The sequence below is a fragment of the Pygocentrus nattereri genome, chromosome 9 (genome assembly GCF_015220715.1).
Source record: "Pygocentrus nattereri isolate fPygNat1 chromosome 9, fPygNat1.pri, whole genome shotgun sequence".
Classification (NCBI taxonomy): Eukaryota; Metazoa; Chordata; class Actinopteri; order Characiformes; family Serrasalmidae; genus Pygocentrus; species Pygocentrus nattereri.
Genome location: NC_051219.1, coordinates 25,289,946 through 25,312,229, shown reverse-complemented (window position 1 = coordinate 25,312,229; position 22,284 = coordinate 25,289,946). Strand labels below are relative to the sequence as shown.

At 40.0% G+C, this 22,284-nt stretch overlaps 1 protein-coding gene across 1 annotated transcript in view; it reads left to right on the top strand.

Moving 5' to 3' along the window:
- The first annotated feature begins 233 nt into the window (after positions 1-233).
- Positions 234-22,284, top strand: part of LOC108442511 (cadherin-4-like) — a 530,226-nt gene continuing 508,175 nt past the window's right edge. The window contains 2 exon segments of the mRNA XM_037541381.1: positions 234-615; positions 7,790-7,907. Of these exon segments, the coding sequence (XP_037397278.1) occupies positions 571-615; positions 7,790-7,907 (163 nt within the window). The 5' untranslated portion in view covers positions 234-570.

Below are 22,284 nucleotides of genomic sequence, written 5' to 3'. Positions count from 1 at the left end.
TCTCTGTCTCTGTCTCTCCCTTTCTCCTTCCCTCTGTATCTTGCATTTTTTGCTGTCTTTCTTTCCCTCTATCTTATCTGTCTCTCTCTATATTGCTCTCTGTCTCTGCCCGCGCGCTCTCTCTGTATCTTTAAGTGGGATGTTCTGCAGTAGGAGGGGTTGAGTGTGAGTGTGTGTGCGAGGGAGAGGGAGAGAGAGAGGGAGAGAGAGAGAGAGAGAGAGAGTGTGCGGTTGGTTGCTCTGTGTGTGCGCGCGCGCGTGTATGTGTGCGTGCGCGCGCGTATGAGCGTGGCTTCGCCTCTCTCCGCTTTCTCCACCTGCAGTTTGTGCGCGAGACACTCCGCGCACAGAGGAGCGTGGCAGAGGAGCTTTACGGCGCGAGCGAGCGAAAAACGGAGCGCGAGAGAAGCGCAGAGCGAGAGAGGAGAAAGAGACGCAGAGACGGAGAGAGGAAGAGAGGAGGGACGGATAGAGGAGCGGAGAGGAGAGGAGCACGCTCCCGGAGGAGAGAAGCTTTCAAAACCTGAGTGAGCCGCGCGCAGGGTGTGTGTAGTTTGATTACTGGAGAGGATGAGCTCGAGCTTTTTCCTCCGCTTCTTCGGCTCCATCCTGCTGGTAAGTTGCTCTTCTCCTCCGTCGCCTTTCACTCCACCCGCAAACACTTTTGCAGGGAGAACGGACGCCAATGTTTGTCGCGCGAGCTCCTTCTTCCTCTGCACTTGGACGTGGACTTGCGCTGAGACGAGGAACGAGAAACGGCGTTTCTGTTGCAGTTTTTTTTCCAGCTTTGCTGCTGATTATCGCCTCATGACGTAAAACGAGGTGGAAGCTGTTTGTAATTTGAATGTTAGCCAAACTGAAAGCCCCCGGCTCGCGCTGCTCTGCCCATGCTTTCCCATGCTGGGCATAAATAAGTGCTGATTTTGTGATTTTTGCGCATTGGAGCCGGACTCTCTCCAACACGGGAGCTTCCTCTGACCCCCTTCTGCAGAAACTGGGTGTGCAAAAATGGGGAAAAAATGGCACATTTAATGCCTTTTCTACACAGTGATTGACCATTGGTGGTGACGTGTGGCAGGCAAACTGTGCAATGTTGGGAATAAATGTGGAAAATGAACAGTTCATTCTTTTTTTCTGCAGAATGTGGGAAGTTAGTGGTGCTGATGACTCGTGCGTTGCTCTGTATTACTGACAAAGTGCAATGTTGGAACAAATGGGGGGAAATAACGTTTGAAAACATTTGATGCTGCAGAGCTGCTCTTTTAGCATGTGAATATAGAAAGTTGGTGGCTTATTTGGGATGCAGAGTGGACAGTGCTGGCAATATTGACCGTTACATGTTTTTTTCTTCTGCATCTGAATGTGAGAAGTTGGTGATATTGATGGTTTGTGCATTGGTACAGTGCAATGTTCAAAAAGAAATAGAGAAAATGACATTTTAGCGTATAGAATTCTATAGGATTGCTCCCTAAACGTGTGAATATTGTATTTTCTGTGAGATTTTGGTACACAGAGTGCACAATGTTTGGATAAATGGGGGGAAATAAACATTCTGTGCTTATATCTGCAGAATGCGAGTAGTTATTGATGCTGGGGGTTCATGCATGGCTCTGTAGAACAGCCCAAGTGTGTAATGTTGAATAAAATGCTAATAAATTCACATGTAATGTTCTTTTTGTCTATTTTTGGGCAAGTTGGTGGTATTGGGAGTTTGTATGGCTGTGCGTGGCATGCAGAGTATGCAGTGATGGAAAGCATCAGGGATAATTCATTTAATGCTCTTTTTTGTAGATGGGTGGAATGCTGGAGGTGCTGCATGGCAAGGAAAAGTATGCAATGCAATAAAAATGAAAGGAAATGACATTTAACCTTATTTTTGGTGGTGTCAGGGGCTCAGAGTAACGTTCAAAGTGAGCAGTATTGTATAAAATGAAGAAAATAACATGTAAGAACAATCAAAGATGCTTGGTTCTGTATTTGAATATAGAAGTTATACAGTTTTGGCATGGAAAAGTGGACCCTGTGGGAATAATTAGGACAAAAAGAAACAATTGATGGTCCTTTCTGCAGAATGTGAGGATGTAGGGGTGTTGGGGGCTCGTGTATGGCTCTGTAGAACGGCCAAAGTGTGCTGTGTTGGAAAAAATGTACATTTAATGTTCTTTTTGTTGGTGTTGGGGATTTGTGAGTGGCTGCATATGCCACGCAGAGCCAGAAATGATGGAAAATATGGAAAAAGAGATGAAACTGGATACACTTTCCTGCCAAATGTTGGAAGTCGGTGTTGTTGGAGAGCCGTACATGTTTGTGTAGCCCAGGCAAAGTGAGCTTTGTTGGGAAAAAAAATAGAAAACAGTCCAATTTAATGACGTCTAATGCTGTAGAGTTGCTTTTTTCGGATGAGTTTTCTTTAATGAGGGGTGTTCATGGATGTGAAAGGAGGCGATGTTTACAACAGTGAAAAAAATGGGGAAAGTCACATTTTATGCGCTTTTCTCACAATCTTGGGATGCTGATGTTGTTTGGGGTCACAGCTATGTATTTATTTATTACTAACATCACGTGTAATGCTGTAGGTTTGCTGTGAATATGGTGAGATGGTCTTTATGGAATTTGCACATTGATGGCAGAAAGTGCCAAAGTAGGACTGTGGAAATCTGAGTGAGAGATGTTCAGAGATTTCAATTTTATGTGTGAATTTAATCATGAAAAGACATCATTGGTGTGAATTGAATCATTTTAGGGCATTATTAGTGTGAATTTATTTATTATAAGGCATTATTAGTGTGAATTTATTTATTATTCCTGTGACTTTTTTATCAGACGGCATTATTAGTGTGAAAGTGTTCATTATAAGGCTTTTCTGATAGCAATTTAATCATTATAGGACATTATTATATAACAAATTATATTTGTTCATTAAAGGGCATTATTAGAATAAACTAAATCATTATAACATTATTAGTGTGAATTAATTCCTCATAAGACTTTTCTGATGTTAATTAACTCATTATAAGACATTTGTAGAGCAAACTGAATCATTACAAGACATTATTAGAGTATATTTAAGTATTATAAAGCATTTTTAGAGCAAACTAAATCATTATAATGCATTATTAGTGTGAATTTGTTCATTGTAAGACATCATTAGGGTGAATTTAATCACTTAGTCATTTAGTGTTGCTGTAATGACTACAAGGCATTATATGGTTTGAATGAAATCATTATAAGGCATTATTACTGTTAAAGTAATCATTATAAGGCATAATTGGAGTGAGTCAAGTTATAATAGTATTAGTGTGAATTTAGTTACTATAAGGCACTGTTGGTGTGAATTTAGTTAATATAGGGCATTGTTGGCGTGAATTTAGTTAATATAGGGCATTGTTGGCATGAATTTAGTTAATATAGGGCATTGTTGGTGTGAATTCACAAATTAAGAGGCATTTCTGTTATGAATTTAATCATCATTTTTTGGTGCAAATAGTTAGATGTAAGTAATTATTGTTGTGAGTTTCATTACAACACATAATTGGTATGAGTTTATTCATTATAAGGCATCATTGGTGTGAATTTCATTGTGAAAAGATATTAGTGGTCTTACGTGAATCACTATAAGGCATTATTAATGTATACCGAATCACTGTTTTAAAAGTTAAGAATGTTTCTTTTTTCTACTGTTTAGTTACTGTTATAGAGATTCGAGATTAGTGAGATCCTGCTGGTGTAGGTTTCCTCTCTTTCAGCAATTAACACAAATACAGTTTCAGACCTGCCAGAGCCCTATGTGGGGATTTTTCAGAAAGCTTAATCTGGCTTTATAGTGACCATTGGATTTTATTATTTATCGTTCAGTATTTGTAAGTAATTGCTACTCATGATTAGTGCACTTTTCTAAGAAATTACACACACACACACACACACACACACACACACATAATAAACAAAGAGGGTTTTGGATGATAAAGTTCAGTGGTCACTGTGGAGATGATGAGTGTTTTTAATTTTAAAATCAAAATTTAATATTAAAATAATATTTAAGATGTTTTTTGTTGTTATTGTTATAGCTAGATACAGCTATAGATAATACAGTACAGCCCAAAGTACACCATAAAAGACACTACATAGTCATTTGTCAGTTGTCACATAGTCATTTGTCAATTATTCCATGTATCTATTTTTCTGTCTGTCTCTAGCTCTCTCTCTTTTTCTCTTTCCCTGTAGACACTGTATCTCTTTCTATCTTAATTTTAATTTATTGTAATACTGTAGAACTTTTATTATTGAAGCTTGCAGTAAAACAGCCCTGCTGTTACATCATATTACATCACATTATCAGCCACACACACTGCACAGAACTTTATTTATTTATTTACTTACTTATTTATGTATTTTGAAGTTTGGCTTCTTTTCTTGTGCAAGTAACAGAAACACATGCCCACACGCTCACACATATACACACACTATACTGTGAGGTCATACTAACTCTAACCCTGAGCACAACCTTCACTTTAACCTGGGTAACTGAAAGTTGATCTTTCTGCTCTTTTTGATTTTGTTGTAAAATTGTTGCCTGTTTTGGTGAAAACAGAGCAGCAGCTAAATGTCCTCAGTTAACAGAACTGTCCTTTTTTTCATTTGGTCCTCATTATATCATTGTAAGGCACCTTCGTGTTTCTCAGAGGAGTGTATGCTGTTCACATTGTTCTGCTGTCAGCTTCAGTGTACTGTACTGTAGCCCCCTGAACATCAGTATAACCCCGCGTATACAGAGAGAGAGAGAGAGAGAGAGAGAGTTTTGTGCGTCTAATTGTGCGTCTGTCTCCCTGATTCTCTGTCTGTCTGTCTGTCTGTCTGTCTGTCTGTCTGTCTGTCTGTCTGTCTGTCTGTCTGTCTGTGTAACGGGGAGCGAGGAGGCGGACGCATACGCTGAGATAAGCGAGATTTATTACGGGCAAATCCAGGGTCGTAGTCAGAACAGTCCAGGGTCAATGAGCCGACACGGACAGATCGAGGGTAAGACATGACCAGAATCAACACAAACGAAGACCAGGTACAAAGACACGATACAAAGGTACAATGATACAAAGATACAAAGACTGGCAAACGGAAGGGGCAAACATAGGGCTTAAATACACGGAACAATGAGGGACAGGTGATAACAATCAGGGGCGGAGTTACAAGACCAAAACATGAGCACATGGACAGGACTGGGAGGAGCCAACCGTGACAGAACCCCCCCCCAAAGGCACGCACACCGGGCGTGCCACACAGAACAAAACAACCCAACAAAAAAGCGAAACCCAGAGAAAGACAAAACTAAACTAAACAGGCACAGACACCGAAGCCAGAGCAGAGGCAGAAACGGGCACAGGGGCAGGAACAGAAGGCACCGGAACAGAAGGCACCGGAACAGAAGGCACAGGAACAGAAGGCACAGGAACAGAAGGCACAGGAACAGGAACAGAACCACAAGGCACAGGAACAGAACCACAAGGCACAGGAACAGACACAGACGGAGACACACAAGACACAGGAACAGACGAAACAGAACGAGGACAAAAAACGGAGGGAGGACGAGGAGGCACACCAAAAAACGACGCCGACCGAGAGACGACCGGAGACACAGGACGAGGAAAACAAGAACGAACAACAGACCACGCAAAAGACAGGGGAACAGGCACCAGGACAGACACGGGAACGGACACGGGCACGGAAACAGAAACAGGAACAGAAACAAAAGGAGACACAGGAACGGGAACCACAACAGGAACGGGAACCGAGACAGACACAACAGTAGGGAACAGGACAAAACCAGGGACTGAACAGGGCAGAAACAAGGGAACGGAAACAGACACAGAAGGCCCAGGGGGAACAGACACAGACGAGGGCGGGATGGGTGGGAACAAAGGGGATGTAATGTCCACGGAGGCAGGCGGGCCTGCTACGACGTCCGCGGAGGCAGGCGCGGGGCCTGCTGCGACGTCCGCGGAGGCAGGCGCGGGGCCTGCTGCGACGTCCGCGGAGGCAGGCGCGGGGCCTGCTGCGACGTCCGCGGAGGCAGGCGCGGGGCCTGCTGCGACGTCCGCGGAGGCAGGCGCGGGGCCTGCTGCGACGTCCGCGGAGGCAGGCGGGCCTGCTACGACGTCCGCGGCGACTGGCGGCGGGTCCGGAGGCGCGGCGACTGGCGGCGGGTCCGGAGGCGCGGCGACTGGCGGCGGGTCCGGAGGCGCGGCGACTGGCGGCGGGTCCGGAGGCGCGGCGACTGGCGGCGGGTCCGGAGGCGCAGGCTTGCCGCGGGGTGCGGCCACGGGATCAGAAGTGCCGCGGGGTGCGGCCACGGGATCAGAAGTGCCGCGGGGTGCGGCCACGGGATCAGGAGTGCCGCGGGGTGCGGCCACGGGATCAGGAGTGCCGCGGGGTGCGGCCACGGGATTGGGCTTTCGGGCTGGGGACCTCTGCTCCAACCTGGAGGAACACACAGATACTGGACCCACTCGGCCGTTCCCAAAGCTCACTCGAGCGATTGGCAGCTCGCAGTGACGCTTGCGAACGAGCCGAGTACCAAAAAACGGGTCATCTGAATGCTCCTGCCGTCTGACACCGTCTTGCACTGCAGGTCGCTCCTCCCTGCAGTGGTGCTCAAGACGGGCAGACCCAAGGCGCTTACCTGAGCTCTCGTCGCCCGGACACAAGGCGGGAAGGCCCTCCGCTTTCTTGCGGGACCGACGAGACGCTCGTGTTCCCTCAGCGCCAGGGGATTTGCTGTCTCCGGCTTGGTGGCGTTGGGACACGGCGAACTCGGGCTGCTTTGAAACAGCCGGAGTTTCGTCCCAACGGAACAACCACATGCCGGAGTCTCGCTTACCTGCTGCGTCCTGTGGTGGCCAGTCTTTCTGTAACGGGGAGCGAGGAGGCGGACGCATACGCTGAGATAAGCGAGATTTATTACGGGCAAATCCAGGGTCGTAGTCAGAACAGTCCAGGGTCAATGAGCCGACACGGACAGATCGAGGGTAAGACATGACCAGAATCAACACAAACGAAGACCAGGTACAAAGACACGATACAAAGGTACAATGATACAAAGATACAAAGACTGGCAAACGGAAGGGGCAAACACAGGGCTTAAATACACGGAACAATGAGGGACAGGTGATAACAATCAGGGGCGGAGTTACAAGACCAAAACATGAGCACATGGACAGGACTGGGAGGAGCCAACCGTGACAGTCTGTTTGTTGTTTTTTATTTTTTACTGAATTTGAAAGTGTCTTAAAATCTCGCATTCTTTTTCTCAAGTTTCAAGTTCAGGTTCAGGATGGCTTTATTATGATGACTGTATCTAGTATCAGTACTAAGCATAATAACAACAATAACAATCACAGCATCAGCATCATGTATAATAGAGGTGTGTGATATGGCAAGTTATAAAATCATGATGCTTCAGGAAATTTTCACAATATGATGTGTCACAATATTATTTTTTTCAGACATTCAATCAACTGGAACTAAGAAAAAAACACTAGTGCTTCATTTTACAAAATACTGTTAAAATTGTGAGAACAATGATTTTATTATATTTGTCATACTGCGTTGAACTAAACACAGTTAATCAGGACTGATTTTGATCTCTTTATAATGAAACATGTTCTACTTCTGACGTGTTCCACAATATGTTCAGAAAAGCACAATCTGCTGTATTGAGATATAATTTATCACAATAATGGTATATATTTTCATATTTTCCAGGCGTAATGTGTGACGCTGTGTTCTCTGTGTGTTGTAGGGGACATATGTGGAGCTGCAGGTGAAAGCGGACTGTAAGCCTGGATTTTCTCAGAGTTTATACACCCTGCGCCTTTCAGTGGACCTGCTGCAGGACCACACCGGCGGTTGGCTTAAAGGTAAGTCAGTGTGGCTGTAATGGGTGCTGTTTTATTGCTTTAATGGGCCTGTTGTTTTTCTTTAATGGAGGCTGTTTTTCTGACTACTTGAAAACTCTCTCTTCACTGAGAGTGTGAAAAGAGACTCGTGTGTCGGACTCCGTCCTTGCATACAGACATTGAGTACTTGATCACTGCTGTTGTCTCACTTTCTGAAACAGAAGCCAGACGCTGCCGCCTGGAGCAGTGTGGGTGTTCTTTGTCAAGGGTTCTCCATTTCTACACTTTTATATGAGAACGATATGCCTAAATGTTGGAAAAGAAGTGTTTACTGTATTTGGGAAATAGGGCTGAATGATTTGGGATAAATATAATTGCAATTTTTCTGATTAATATTGCATCTGCGATGTAATTGCGATGAATTGAGATTCAAACTTGCTGTTTTTTACCAAGATAACCAGAGCATCCACTTTCTCTGGCTTGAGGCTTGACCCCTTAGTGTAGCCAGAAAGCAAGTAATTTGTGGTTGTGATGTCACAACACAAGGAGCTTTGGTTGCCTCTGATTGGTATAACTCTACAGGCAATACATTCTTTAAAAAAGATGGTGCTTCAAGGGTTCTTTGGTAGGAAAATGGTTAATCAAACTCAAAGACACTTTGTATATTTACATAGTTCTTTGTATCATGAAAAAAACCTTTTACAAAAAAGTTCTATATTTCACTGTCTAGACAGCACATTCTCCATCAATCTGAAGAACTTTTTCATGATGCAAGAATCCTTTAATCATACAAAGTGTTCATAGTTCTTTATATAGAACACATTTTTTACTAAAGAGCCAGCCTTTTTTAAGAGTGTATATAAATCTGTGTTATTGCCTTAAATTTCCCTTCAAAACTTTTTTAACGACGTAGTCTATGATAAAAAAAAATTACAGCTCTTGCGATTTGAAAATTTCAACCCTTTGTTCTGATTTCGATATAAAAATGATTGATCTTTCAGCTCTTTTGAACAAGTAGGTTCATCATAGAGCTGGGCGATATGACTATCATCTATTATTATGAAAAATGGCCTCAGAGTTTGCTTTTCTATGCATATCATAGATATCAACAGTGCTTAAAAACCACTTACCAGCTGCTTCTTTGATAACAGAGAGCGTCATTAGTCCTGGTTAATTGGGTTTAGTGCAGCACAGTGTGTGAAATGGTAAATAGAAATCATTGGACTCATAATTTGTAATAGTATTTTTTTTTATTGTTGCCTGTTTTGGTGAAAACAGAGTAGCAGCTAAATGTCCTCAGTTAACAGAACTGTTCTGTTATTTTTTCATTTGATCCTCATTATATCATTATAAGGCACCTACATTATGGTATATTGTGCATTGCATATATATTTTTGCCATATCGCCCAGCTCTACTTTTTTGATAAAATGTGAAAAACAGCGATGGACCAGATATTTGCAGGACACGTGTGGACATAGTGGAATGAAAGTCACATGTTTGCCGCTGTGTCTTATCAGAACGGGATGGAGTTCATTGAACTACAAATGATAAGTTTACATATAAACACATATTATTGTGTTGTTTACTTATTATTAGAAGCTCATTCAACTCAGAATTTTACTTATTTTTCAGTTTAAGATATTGAATCTTTTTTGAAGTTTAATATCAGATCAAAATAAAATACACCACATCTGCTAGTCTGGCATCAGGGATATGGGAAGGTGGGCTGCTGGGGGGCTTCAGCACCTCTAGATTTCAGGACTGTTTGACTGAGAGTATAAAAAGACCTTTAAAGCGATGTCAACCTAATAAAGAGCTGTGTATTGTTTGAAATGAATGGTGTTAATAGGGTGTTTGTCCCTTTTTGCTGCAGCAATAGCCTCTGCTTCTCCATTAGATGTTGGAACATTGCTGTGAGGATTGATTGAGCATTAGTGAGGTCAGGTATTGATGTTGGATGACTCCAGCTTATCCCAAAGGTATTGGATGGAGCTCCATCACTCCAGAGAACGGAGTTCTGGGGGGCTTTATACCCCTCGACCACACTTGGCTTTTTGCATAGTAACCTTCGACAGCATCAGGGTGCCCCATTCTACTGGTCAGTGTACATTGTCATAATGGGCACCTTAAAGTAGCTGTATTCACTCATTAGAAGGACTATCTGGATATTTTTGGAGACTTAGAGTTTGTAAGCTGTTCATTGAGCAAGTTGTTTCGTTGTCATTGTCTGTTATGAAGATATTTATTAGAATCATTAGATTTTCTTCTTCTCACCTGCAATTATGTCAGTTTCCTTTGTTCTTCTACTTCCCCTCACTTTGTTCTCATAGTCGCTGTAGCAATTATGCAATGTACCAACTTTGTTTGGTCGGCCAATAGAGCAGGAAATCTAATCGACACACAGCGCTAATCTCGCGCTAACGCTGCCAATCCACACTAATTGGAATCCTGCATTGATCTGCTTTGTTTTTTTTCTGTCCACTCTGCCTCGCTCTGTGTCTATTGAGAAGTGTATGCAGCTCAAAAGTTGAGTGTTGCTCTAGCTTTTTAAACGGTTTTTAATGCAAATTAGCATGTTTTCCCTGCTACTGTTCCATATTAAAGACTTTTAACCTGGTTTATTTCAATGAAACTCAATCAAACCGTTCAGGTGTTTAAATCACCATCAGACCAGCAGTGTTCTAGTATGAGCTTATAGTTTGGAGAGGAAAGCTGTCAAATCATTATTTAAAACTGCTATCAAAGATAAAAATACCCAAAATATTTACACAGAGCTGCTTTCTTCTTCTTCTTTTCACGGGCATGTAGCAGTGAGGAAATTCACACTTTAAAGAATGCAAGGTTACGTAAATTTTTGCCAAGCAGTGTGACTTTTTGATCTTCTTCAGTGAGCTTTGGCCACTTCTTCTTACTGTTGTCCTCTTTTAATATTTGACTACTTAAACTCTAAGAATGTGTATGTGGCTCCACACTTCAATCCCTCACTCTCATAATCACAGAGAGTACACAATAAAACAGAATAATTCATAGTAGGTAACAAAACAATTTAAAGTAGTTATTGAATAATTCATAGTAGTTACTGAATCATTAAAAGAAAATACTGAATAATTTATAGCGGATAATAAATAATTAAAAGTAGATGCTAAGCAATTAAAAATAGTTACTGAATAATTTATTGTAGATACTGAATCATTCAAAGTAGCTACTGAACACTTAAGAGTTGGTACTGAGTAAAATATTGTAGTTACCAGGGCTGAGCGATATTGTAAAACTACACAAAACCTGAAATTTTCCTCACATTACACATTTCATATCACAATATTTTGTTTTATTTCATTAAGAAAGAAAAGACAAAAAAGCCACAGCAGCACTGCATTTAAAAATACTGTCAAAAACTATGAATGAATTTCCTGATTAAACAATGATTTCTATTCAGCATTTGACATACTGCACTGCTTTAAATCCAGTTTAACAGGACTAATTATGCTCTTTTTTCTGATGAAACAGGCAGTTGTTCAGTGTTATTTCAGGACTGATAATATCCACCATATGCTCAGAAATACATATTGTGCCAGTATTTACCACAATAACAATAAAATACTGTCATACACTGTTAGAAGTAAATGTACTTGCAGGTACATTTTTCATTAATCAAGGTACAAACAATGTAAATGTGCCCTCAAAGGTACAATTGTGAACCTTATGTAAGTTTCTCCTAGTGGAAAAGTACATTTACACACCTTTTCATAACCTAATGTTTTAAAACAGAACAGTAACATAAAAAGCCTGGAGGCGAGACGGGCTGTGCGGAGTCAGTACATCTTAGAAAATATAATTTCAGTGGATTATGGTACAGTTATGTTCCCTGACTAGAAGTACTGAGACGTACCTTGGAGGGTACCACCCCACAGATAAGATGGCTACTGCCCCAGTGACACTTTCATGCTTTTATTTCTGAGACTGTATTGCCCACCCCTAGTAGCTACAAAGTAATTCACAGTAGTTATTAAATAAATTAAAGTAGTTACTGAATATTTCCTAGTAGATACTGAATGACTCATAGTAGTTGCTGAATAGTCCATAGTAGTTACTAACTAATTCTTAGCAGTTTTTTAATAATTCATCAAAGAACTGAATCGTTCATAGTTGTTATGAATCTCACAATTAATAACTGAACAATAAACCCAGTTGAAGTGTCTTGTATAACTGTATTGCATATTGTAAATCTAATAAACTTTAATAAACTTTCAAATGCCATTCAGACATTGCAGGACATTTGTGATGCTATGTAATCCTGGGTATACAGTTTAAAATGCACCACTATTGAGCTGGACTGTGTTGTAGCCAAACTAAACTGGGCAGGCTGGAAATGACAGAGACGAATTTGCCACCATGCGATGTTAGTTATGTAACATTTCGCATGCACACAAAACAAACATCATTTGAAAAAATACTGTGTTTTAAATATAGGTATTGTGATATAAACTGAGTCTGTTCTACAGTTTCTCATTAGGTTGAATGAATAACTGACTCTAAATGTAGGTATTGTGATATAAACTGAGTCTGTTCTACAGTTTCTCATTAGGTTGAATGAATAACTGACTCTAAATGTAGGTATTGTGGTATAAACTAAGTCTGTTCTACAGTTTCTCATTAGGTTGAATAAATAACTGACTCTAAATGTAGGTATTGTGGTATAAACTGAGTCTGTTCTACAGTTTATCATTAGGTTGAATAAATAACTGACTCTAAATGTAGGTATTGTGATATAAACTGAGTCTGTCCTACAGTTTCTCATTAGGTTGAATGAATAACTGGCTCTAAATGTAGGTATTGTGGTATAAACTGAGTCTGTTCTACAGTTTCTCATTAGGTTGAATAAATAACTGACTCTAAATGTAGGTATTGTGATATAAACTGAGTCTGTTCTACAGTTTCTCATTAGGTTGAATAAATAACTGACTCTAAATGTAGGTATTGTGGTATAAACTGAGTCTGTCCTACAGTTTCTCATTAGGTTGAATGAATAACTGACTCTAAATGTAGGTATTGTGGTATAAACTGAGTCTGTCCTACAGTTTCTCATTAGGTTGAATAAATAACTGACTCTAAATGTAGGTATTGTGGTATAAACTGAGTCTGTTCTACAGTTTCTCATTAGGTTGAATAAATAACTGACTCTAAATGTAGGTATTGTGATATAAACTGAGTCTGTTCTACAGTTTCTCATTAGGTTGAATAAATAACTGACTCTAAATGTAGGTATTGTGGTATAAACTGAGTCTGTCCTACAGTTTCTCATTAGGTTGAATGAATAACTGACTCTAAATGTAGGTATTGTGGTATAAACTGAGTCTGTCCTACAGTTTCTCATTAGGTTGAATAAATAACTGACTCTAAATGTAGGTATTGTGATATAAACTGAGTCTGTTCTACAGTTTCTCATTAGGTTGAATAAATAACTGACTCTAAATGTAGGTATTGTGATATAAACTGAGTCTGTTTTACATTATGTAAAGATTTTTCTGATGGTCTATAAAGCTGTTGCCGGAGAATAACACATTTATACATGCAAATGTCAGCTGAGCCAGTATATGTGTCATTTTTTGTAAAAAAATCATGTAAGCATGGTATGACATTGTTTGATTCCCTGTACCTAAAATCAAGTGGTCATTAAAACATAAATAAAGCATAGCTTAGCTTTTTAATGTAAATGGCAGTACGAAATAAATAGAAAACAAAATAACTGATAATCTACAAAAGGATGAATAATATATTTCGTTGGAGGGGCTCAACTACTGGCTCCAAGCTTTCATTCACCTCTAGCTGTATTGTCATGTGCGAGTGAATTGTTTCTTTAAAAGCAGATTTTGCTGCTCGGTTGTGTTTCACTGTTGAACTCTGAGCAGGTTGGAGGTAGGCTTGTGAGCGCGTTGGCGTTTTTTGGCAGCGGATGTGGCCTGAGGGGCTTTAGAGGGGATCCGTTTCAGCACTAGGCAAAGGCTGAGGGGCATTCTCAGAAGAAGTATGTGTGCGTGTGAAGGAGAATCGGCTTATTTGCGAGCATATGTGTTGTGCGTTTTTTTTTTGAGATGTTGGCTGAACCGTTGGGAGCAGTGAAGTTTCAGCCCAGCAGGGGGTGTCAACACAATCAGCAGCAATCATGCTGAACTATACTGATCTGTTTTTTTTTTTTTTCTTCTTTCTTAATTACAATGGTGGCCCTTTTTCATTGTAATCTCTCTGGTGTATTTCTTTAATTAGCTTTTTCCTCATAAGAAAGAGAAGAAAAGAGTCTTTGGGGGGAATGTTAGAATAAAGAGTAGTGTATCCTGACTACACATACATTAAATAACCCTGATTTTCACTAATTATATATATCATTACAACTTTATGCAGTTGCAGTGTTGCAGCATACAACCTTAATTAAATATCATCTTTTTATTTTTTAAATACTATAAAATGTTTAATTTGGTAACACTTGGTAATAAACAGTTATGCATGAATATTTTAAACTACAATCATCAATAATATTTTGTTGATAATGATTTAGTTATTTGATATTTATAAGTGAAATATAATACAGTTTTAAATATACGGCATTTAGATGCATAAAAAATTCATTGCATTTATAAAGGCATTACCTACCTTGTGTTTTAAATGATGAAGTTATTTACCTTCTAGCATCTTTTTCATGCATGAGCTTTCTTATAATGCTCAATTAATCATCAGTAATATACTTTTTAAAATATTAACTAGAAAGAGGACTTTTGCGGATGAAGTTTAAGTTGGCTGGGCAAAATCATTGCTATGGGATCCCAAATAGTTCCTATGGTGTTGCTAAGCTGTAGCTATGGAATCCCGGATGGTTGCAAAGGCATGACTAGGCCATTGCAGTGGTATCCCAGGTGGTTGCTAAGGTATGGGTAGGCTGTTGCTATGGAATCACAGAGTGGTTCCTTAGGTGTTGCTAGACCATTGCTATGGAATCCCAGGTGGCTGCTAAAGTGTTGCTAGGCCATTGCTGTGTTATTCCTGGCAGTTCCTAAAATGCAGATAGGATGTTCCTGTGGTATCGCAGCTAAGATGTTGCTAAGCCAATGCTATAGAATCCTAAGTGATTGCTAAGGTGTTGCTAGGCCATTGCTGTGTAATCCCAGGCGATTGCTAAGGTGTTGCTAGGCCATTGTTGTGTAATCCCAGCTGATTGCTAAAGTGTTGCTAGTCCAATACTATGGAATCCCAGGTGGTTGCAGAGCTGTTGTAAATCCATTGGGGTGGTATCCCAGGTGATTGCTTAGTTGTTGCTAGACCACTGCTATAGAGTCCCAGGTGATTGCTTAGGTGTTGCTAGGCCACTGCTATAGAGTTCCAGGTGGTTGCTAAAGTGTTGTTAGGCCATTGAGTTTGTTATCCCAGGTGGTTGCTAAGGTGTGGCTAGGCCACTGCTATGTTATGTCATGTGGTTGCTAAAGTATTTCATGGTTATTGCTATAGTATGCTAGGTTTTTACTTGCATATCACATGCACACAAGTACATGCACCTATATATGTTTCATGTTTCATCCATGAAAAATATTTTCAGTGTATTTGTGTGTCACTACATATATTTTAATTAATTTAAATGTTAACACATGTTAAGGCAGTGTTACCTTAACATCACCTTAGCAACAGTGATATATTCATCAGTTATCATTCACATTACTTTTTCTGTTTAATAGTCCCATGATGTGCTGATCTTTGTCTTGCACCTGCAGTGTGAACTGAACTGAATAGACTGGACATCTATTTTATTCTCATTTCTTAATCATGTGGACTGAAGAAACTCAGCAATTCCTGCTCTTATATCACCAGGCACATGGATTCAGGTTCAGTTTTTTAATATAATGTGAACAGAGTCAGTTTAGCATGATGAATTCTGCCTGAATGCTAACAAGCCACTGCTAAAGCTTTCATCCATTATTAGTAATGTCAGCATTTTTTGGTTTCAAGATGTAAGAGATCTAAACCACACATGCTCCGAAAGCCATTTAGAGCAGCTCCAGCCTTGTTTCTTGCTTATCTGACGTTTTTATGGCGTGTAAGTTAGCTTCCTCCGGTGTGTTATTGTTGAAGGAGCTTTACCAGAGGTCCAGACTGCGTCCAGCTCTGGGTCTGCAATATAAATTACTGTTCTGCTCACCAAAAACTGTATGCTTATGATATTTGAGACTGCTGCATCCAAAAGATTGTACTGGCCAAGAACTTGTGGTTCATTGTTATAATACCTTGTAGTATTTGGTTTTAGTATGCGGTAGTTGACAATGCAATTGGTCAATTAGGCAATGCAGTTATGTTTTTAGGTAAGCTACACCTTTGTTGGTTCTTGAAGGGTTCTTTAGTAATGATGATTGCTCTATATAGAAGCATGAATGTTCAAAAAACCCTTTGCATGATTAAATGGTTCTTTGCATGGTGAAATGGTTCTTCAGATTGATGAAGAATGTGTTTTATATGGTTCCAAAAAAGTTCTTCTATTGTAACATGCTTATCAATAGAAGAACCCTTTTCATGCTTTATATAACCTTTTTTAAAAAAAACATCTGCAGCACATTCACCATCAGTCTGATGAAACCTTTTAGAATAGAGGAACCCTTTTGGGTGCTACATAGAACCCTTTCCACAAAATATATGCTCTTAAAAAGATGGCTCTTCAAGGGCTATTTAGTGAAGAAAATTGTTTGTATAGCACCCAAAAGGGTTCTTCTATTGTTATGACATCAAGCTTGTAACTATAAAAGAACCCTTTTTGGTGCTGTGTAGAACCATTTTCAAAAAGGTTCTGTATAAAACTACCTACAGTGCATTCTGCATTAATCTGAAGAACCATTTGCAGACGGTATGCAAAAACCATTTATTCATGCAAAATGATCTTTGAGTGTTCATGGTTCTATATAGAACCATTTTTTCTATTAAACAACTCATATCATTTTTCTTGTGTTATACTATGTTGGGCTTTATATATCAAAAACATTCAGAACCCCATTTTCCAGCCTCTTTTTATTTCTTAGAATTAAACAGAATGTTGTTGTTATTGTGTCTTTAAATTATTAAGATATATTTAAATTATGTCTGTTCTGATCGGCTGCCTTGTATTGCATCACATTTAAAAACCATTTGGTTCCTTGTAACTTCAGCAAGAATGGGCAGGTTCAAACTGTTGTAGGCTGATTGGGTGAATATTTATATGTGCTGTTTTTTTGTGACCACAAAAACACAGAATTCAAAACAGGTTTGTTTCTATATATGGACTGTGTAGACTGGGGCTGATTGGTATACTTTGGAACTTTAATGATTTTTACATACTATGGATGGTCAGTTTTGGATCACTCCAACAGATCCCAAAGATATTGGATGGAGCTGCATCACTCCAGGGAACACAGTTCCTCTGCTCCCCTGTCTAGTTTGAGTTGTCTTTATGCCTCTTTAGCCCACTTAGTAGCATTAGACTGTTTCAGACCGTCTGTTCTATTGGTCAGTGCTTTTCTATGTAAATTATACAAGTAGGGGCACCTTAAAGTAGTTAAAGTCATTCAGGAGGACTGTCTATATGCTTTTGGACCTTTAATACTGCCCTTAAAGGGGAATTCCAATGATTTTTTTTACATTTTGATGTAATTATATGGTTAAGGTTTGCATTCAGAGTGGTTTGGTGTGAAATGCTCAACCTCTAAAAGTCCCCTCACAGAAAGTTATTACATGAAATGCTTACAAATAAATGGTAGTTTTGGGAAACAGCTTGGCTCAATTTTATTCTTTAATAAATAATAATAATAATAAATAAATAATTATAAATAATAAATAAATAATAAATAATTTAATAATAATTTAAGTCTATAATTGTCTTTTCTGAAACTTTAAATTTATTGAGTATAACACCAATTTGTTCTAACATAGGAAATTTATTAACATGAAGTATACTCTTACCATTATGGTTCCAGTATTGACCCTGGTTCCTATCACCACCACTGAAAAGAGTCTCTACAGTGAATGATTCTGTTTACATTTCATGCTCTGAATTATTCAGAAATAAATCCCCAAAGCTTTTTCTGCCCTATCCACCAATATCTGTGGGCCTACCTGTGCAGCTACATGGTGGGGCCCAAGTAGGTCTGGTCATGGAGCTGCACGGAGAGGCCCGGTAGTTTGATTTATGCTGGCGGAGGCCGAATGATTTATGGTTTGTAAAAAGGGACGACGCACAGGGGAAGGAGGAACCTCCAGAGTGGAAAAGCTTTAATAATAACAGTGTTTAACCCAGAAACATGAAGAGAGAGAAAGGGAGAGAGAGAGAGAGAGAGAGAGAGAGAGAGAGAGAGAGAGAGTGAGAGAGAGGCCCAGACAGAACTGGGGCTCAGGACACAGACATGGCTTTAGAGACGGTGTGGAGGAGTGGACGATAACTAGAGTGGACAGGCACGTGTGCATGTTCGAGGATGGGGAAAGTAAATAGGAGGGTTTGAGTAGAGTGAGGCTGTCAGGAAGTCATGTTAAGGAGATTTAGGTTTGTGTATTTGTCATTGTTTTTGTACATTTGCAGGATGAAAATGCTCCTGACTTTATAAATTTAGCATTTTACAAAAGCTCCATGTTTATTTCTTTTAAACTAACACAGCAAAACCATTTTTGGGTTTTGAAGTTTAGATTAGGCTTAGACTGAGAATAAATCTTATTACATATAGATGCAGTCCTCTTCCAAAGTCAAAGACCACCCTTTATCTATTTAATTTCAAGTCAAAAAGCACAAGTTGTTTTTTTTTTCAGGAGATATTTCAGAGAAGATTAAAATGTAGAAGAAAATTAAGTAAAAAAGACATGAGAGATTAGAAGCTACAGAGAAAATGGGACTCCTAAAAGCCACCTGGAAGACCTACCCCTATCAGACAAACAGTGAAAGCTTTGAGAGAGAGGAGAAAATCAAGCTGCTTCAGATCTGAAAACATCCACAGGTGTTTCTGTCCATCTTTCCACTGTAAGAAGACAACTCAGCGCTATGGGCCTGAAAGGATGTGTAGCTGTCAAGAAGAAGCTCACTGAAAAAAAGGAAATGGGCACATCAAACAAAGAAGCTGAACAATGGACTGACCACCCCAGAGCCCAGACCTCAACATCACTGAATGTGTTTGATTACTTCAGAAAATGAACAACCAGCTTCTAAGACTGAACTTTGAAAGTGTGTCTGCAGATTCTTTAAGAAACTGAAAGTGAGTCTCCTGAAAAGAATGGAAGCTGTAATAAAATAAAGCATGACACACTGAAAATGTACTTAAAAGCCATTTTGCCTGGAAATAAAATGAGTGAAGGGTGTTCTGTGACTAGAGGGGTGTGATGAGACGATTTAGAACTTTTTGCTCTGTGCGTGGTGCATGTTTTTAATCAGCATCCTGTTTCCTTCTTCCTTTCTCCTTCCCTTCATCCTTTAGTGTTTTCTCTGTCCGGTCAGACTGGAACAAGATACAACTCACCTGCTTTACATTAGGAATGGCTCCAAACGCACATGCAGCAGTAAGATAATACCAAGTCTGATATGAACGTTAGATTACAGGTGTACTACGGCAAAGCGCTCTGGTGTGAGGTTACTGTTTGGGTACACTCCATTACCTGGCAAAGCTGATCTAACAGAGAATTCACTCTCCAATTCTGCAAGTGGTTATTTTTGTTGGGTAGAGCTTCGCTGATACATTGTTTAACTGATACATTCAGCCAAAATGAACCCTTAGAAGCCACAGTTATCTCAAACAATGAAAGCGTTCCATTGAAACAGGCACTGATAAAATCTTTTTATGTAGGCTGATATCTGTTTAGGCTGATATCATGTGTGTGTGTATAGTGGAGATGTTATTTTTGCTACCGTCTTTCTTCCGGTAATGTTGAGATGGTTCCTAACTTTGAAGTGGATGCAGGAGCACCATGAAAGCTAATGGGTTTAAGCTAAATCTTTGTCAAATAAAAGAACATAATAGTGCAGTTTTGTAAAATCTGTGGTTGTAGTTTATTGTCATCTTTAATTTTACCACAACACTGTAATTAACCCTCTGGTTACATCAATTTCTTCTTTCTATGTATTTATGATAATCCAGCACAGAAATACAGTCCAAACATTTCCTGAATCTGTAGAGTCGCCCTTTCCATTCAGTCTTATCACAAGATCATACGTGACTCACAACTGGAGAACTAAATCTTAACCATTCCATTATGCAAGAATTGAAAAAAATCAGTGGAATAGCAATATAATGAAAAGGTAAATGTCCCCAATTCTTTGACAAGCACTGTCCGTCTTGACCTCAGTTTGACTTGGCTAGGTTTCCATGTGTAATAGCTGTAGTATGAATGATGCTCCCTCAGGCTCTGACGCTGTGGGAGAAAGCCACCGGTTATTACTCCGGCCGTGCGCTTCTCTCAGGGAAATTACACACTGACCCCAATCCCAGAGCATCTCTCCAGGCCTGTGGACCCCCATACCCCTCCACAGTCCCTCTGCAGCAGGGAGCGCAGTGATAAGAATCATCAGGAATCAGCAGAGTGATTGTACAGTGAAACTAGACTTCAGGGTTGGGGGAATTGAAGGTACAGGGCAGATAATAGTTTAAGTGGGCATGTAATGAAGTGGCCAGTGTTATTCCACTAGAGCAAAGGGAGGCGGAGACATGTTATTTATCTTTTAGCCTGAATTTCAATATTTTTATAGTTTTATTACTTAATTCATTTTTACACAACTTCTCTTAATCCCTTAGGGTTTAATAGGCTGCTTTTGTGACTGACCCTTTGAGACTGATGTATGTAAATGAGCTCTGTTCTGATTGGCTGCTCTGTATTGCGCTTCCTTCAGAAAGCACTCTGTGCTGAAACACTCCTTAACACTTTGGCGGGGTTAACCTGGGTGGATTCTGCAGCTTAGTTGAAAATTTGATCATGTTTACATGCTACATATATTTATTTTCTCCCAACACTGAATTTAAGAACATAGCATGTATTTCTATAATCATTGTTTTTTTTCTGTCAAAGGCAGAGATGGCATCCTGTAAGTCACTGAGCTCTTCAGTGTGACCCATTCTACTGCTGGTGTTTGTCCATGGAGACTGCTAGGGTATGAGCTTAATTTTATCCACCTGTTAGCAATAGGTGGGGCTGAAATAAATGCGCAGATGAGAGTTAAACATTCTTATTAGAAACCAGCTGCACTGGCAGGGTTAACCTCTCAGCTCATGGAGTGAGAAGAGCCTGAAAAGCCTGAAAACTCTGATAAAGGAGCAAGAGAGGGCGAGCAAAAGAGAGAGAGAGAGAGCAGACTTAGCATTCCAGAATAATACAAATCGATTTGAACTGCAGTTTCTTCAGGATAATAGCTCCTCAACGTCCTGTCAGAAGTCATTGGGTGAAGCTCAGTGATGGCTGTGTTATCGAGGTTGATGCTGGTTGAACCCACATAAAGCTTGAATGGCTCACACACACACACACACACACACACACACACACACACACACACACACACACACATTTGGAATCACTTCATATTAAAGGAATACATCTTTAAATGGCCCATATCATGGCAAGCCAGCAGTGTTCGATACTGTATTTCCAAACCAGCTACTACACTCCATATTGAGCTCACTGTTTTTGTGATGTCACAAAATCAAAACAAATCTGCCTGTTCGACCTACAGCAATTTAGCCCCCTCCATTCACAGTGAAATTAGTTATAAGGAGTGTTTCAGCCCAGACTGCTTTATGAATGAAGCACAATACAGGCCTTTCAATCAGAACAGAGCTCCTTTACATATATCAATCTTAAAGGGGCAGTAATAAAAACAGCCTGTTTAGTTCTAAGGGATGAAGAGAGGATGGAAAACGGGACTGCCCACCTCTCTGGGCAAGTGTGCTAGCTGCTCCCTAGGGTGTGTCTTCACTAGTGGGTATGTGGTGTTTCACTGCACGGGTGGATTAGACTGCAGAAGTGAAATTTCCCCATTGTGGTACTAATAAGGGTTGCCTAATCTTAATGTTTAAAAAAGCACAAGTTGTTTTTTTTTTCAGGAGATATTTCAGAGAAGATTAAAATGTAGAAGAAAATTAAGTAAAAAAGACAGGAGAGATTAGAAGCTACAGAGAAAATGGGACTCCTAACAGCCACCTGGAAGACCTACCCCTATCAGACAAACAGTGAAAGCTTTGAGAGAGAGGAGAAAATCAAGCTGCTTCAGATCTGAAAACATCCACAGGTGTTTCTGTCCATCTTTCCACTGTAAGAAGACAACTCAGCGCTATGGGCCTGAAAGGATGTGTAGCTGTCAAGAAGAAGCTCACTGAAAAAAAGGAGATGGGCACATCAAACAAAGAAGCTGAACAATGGACTGACCAC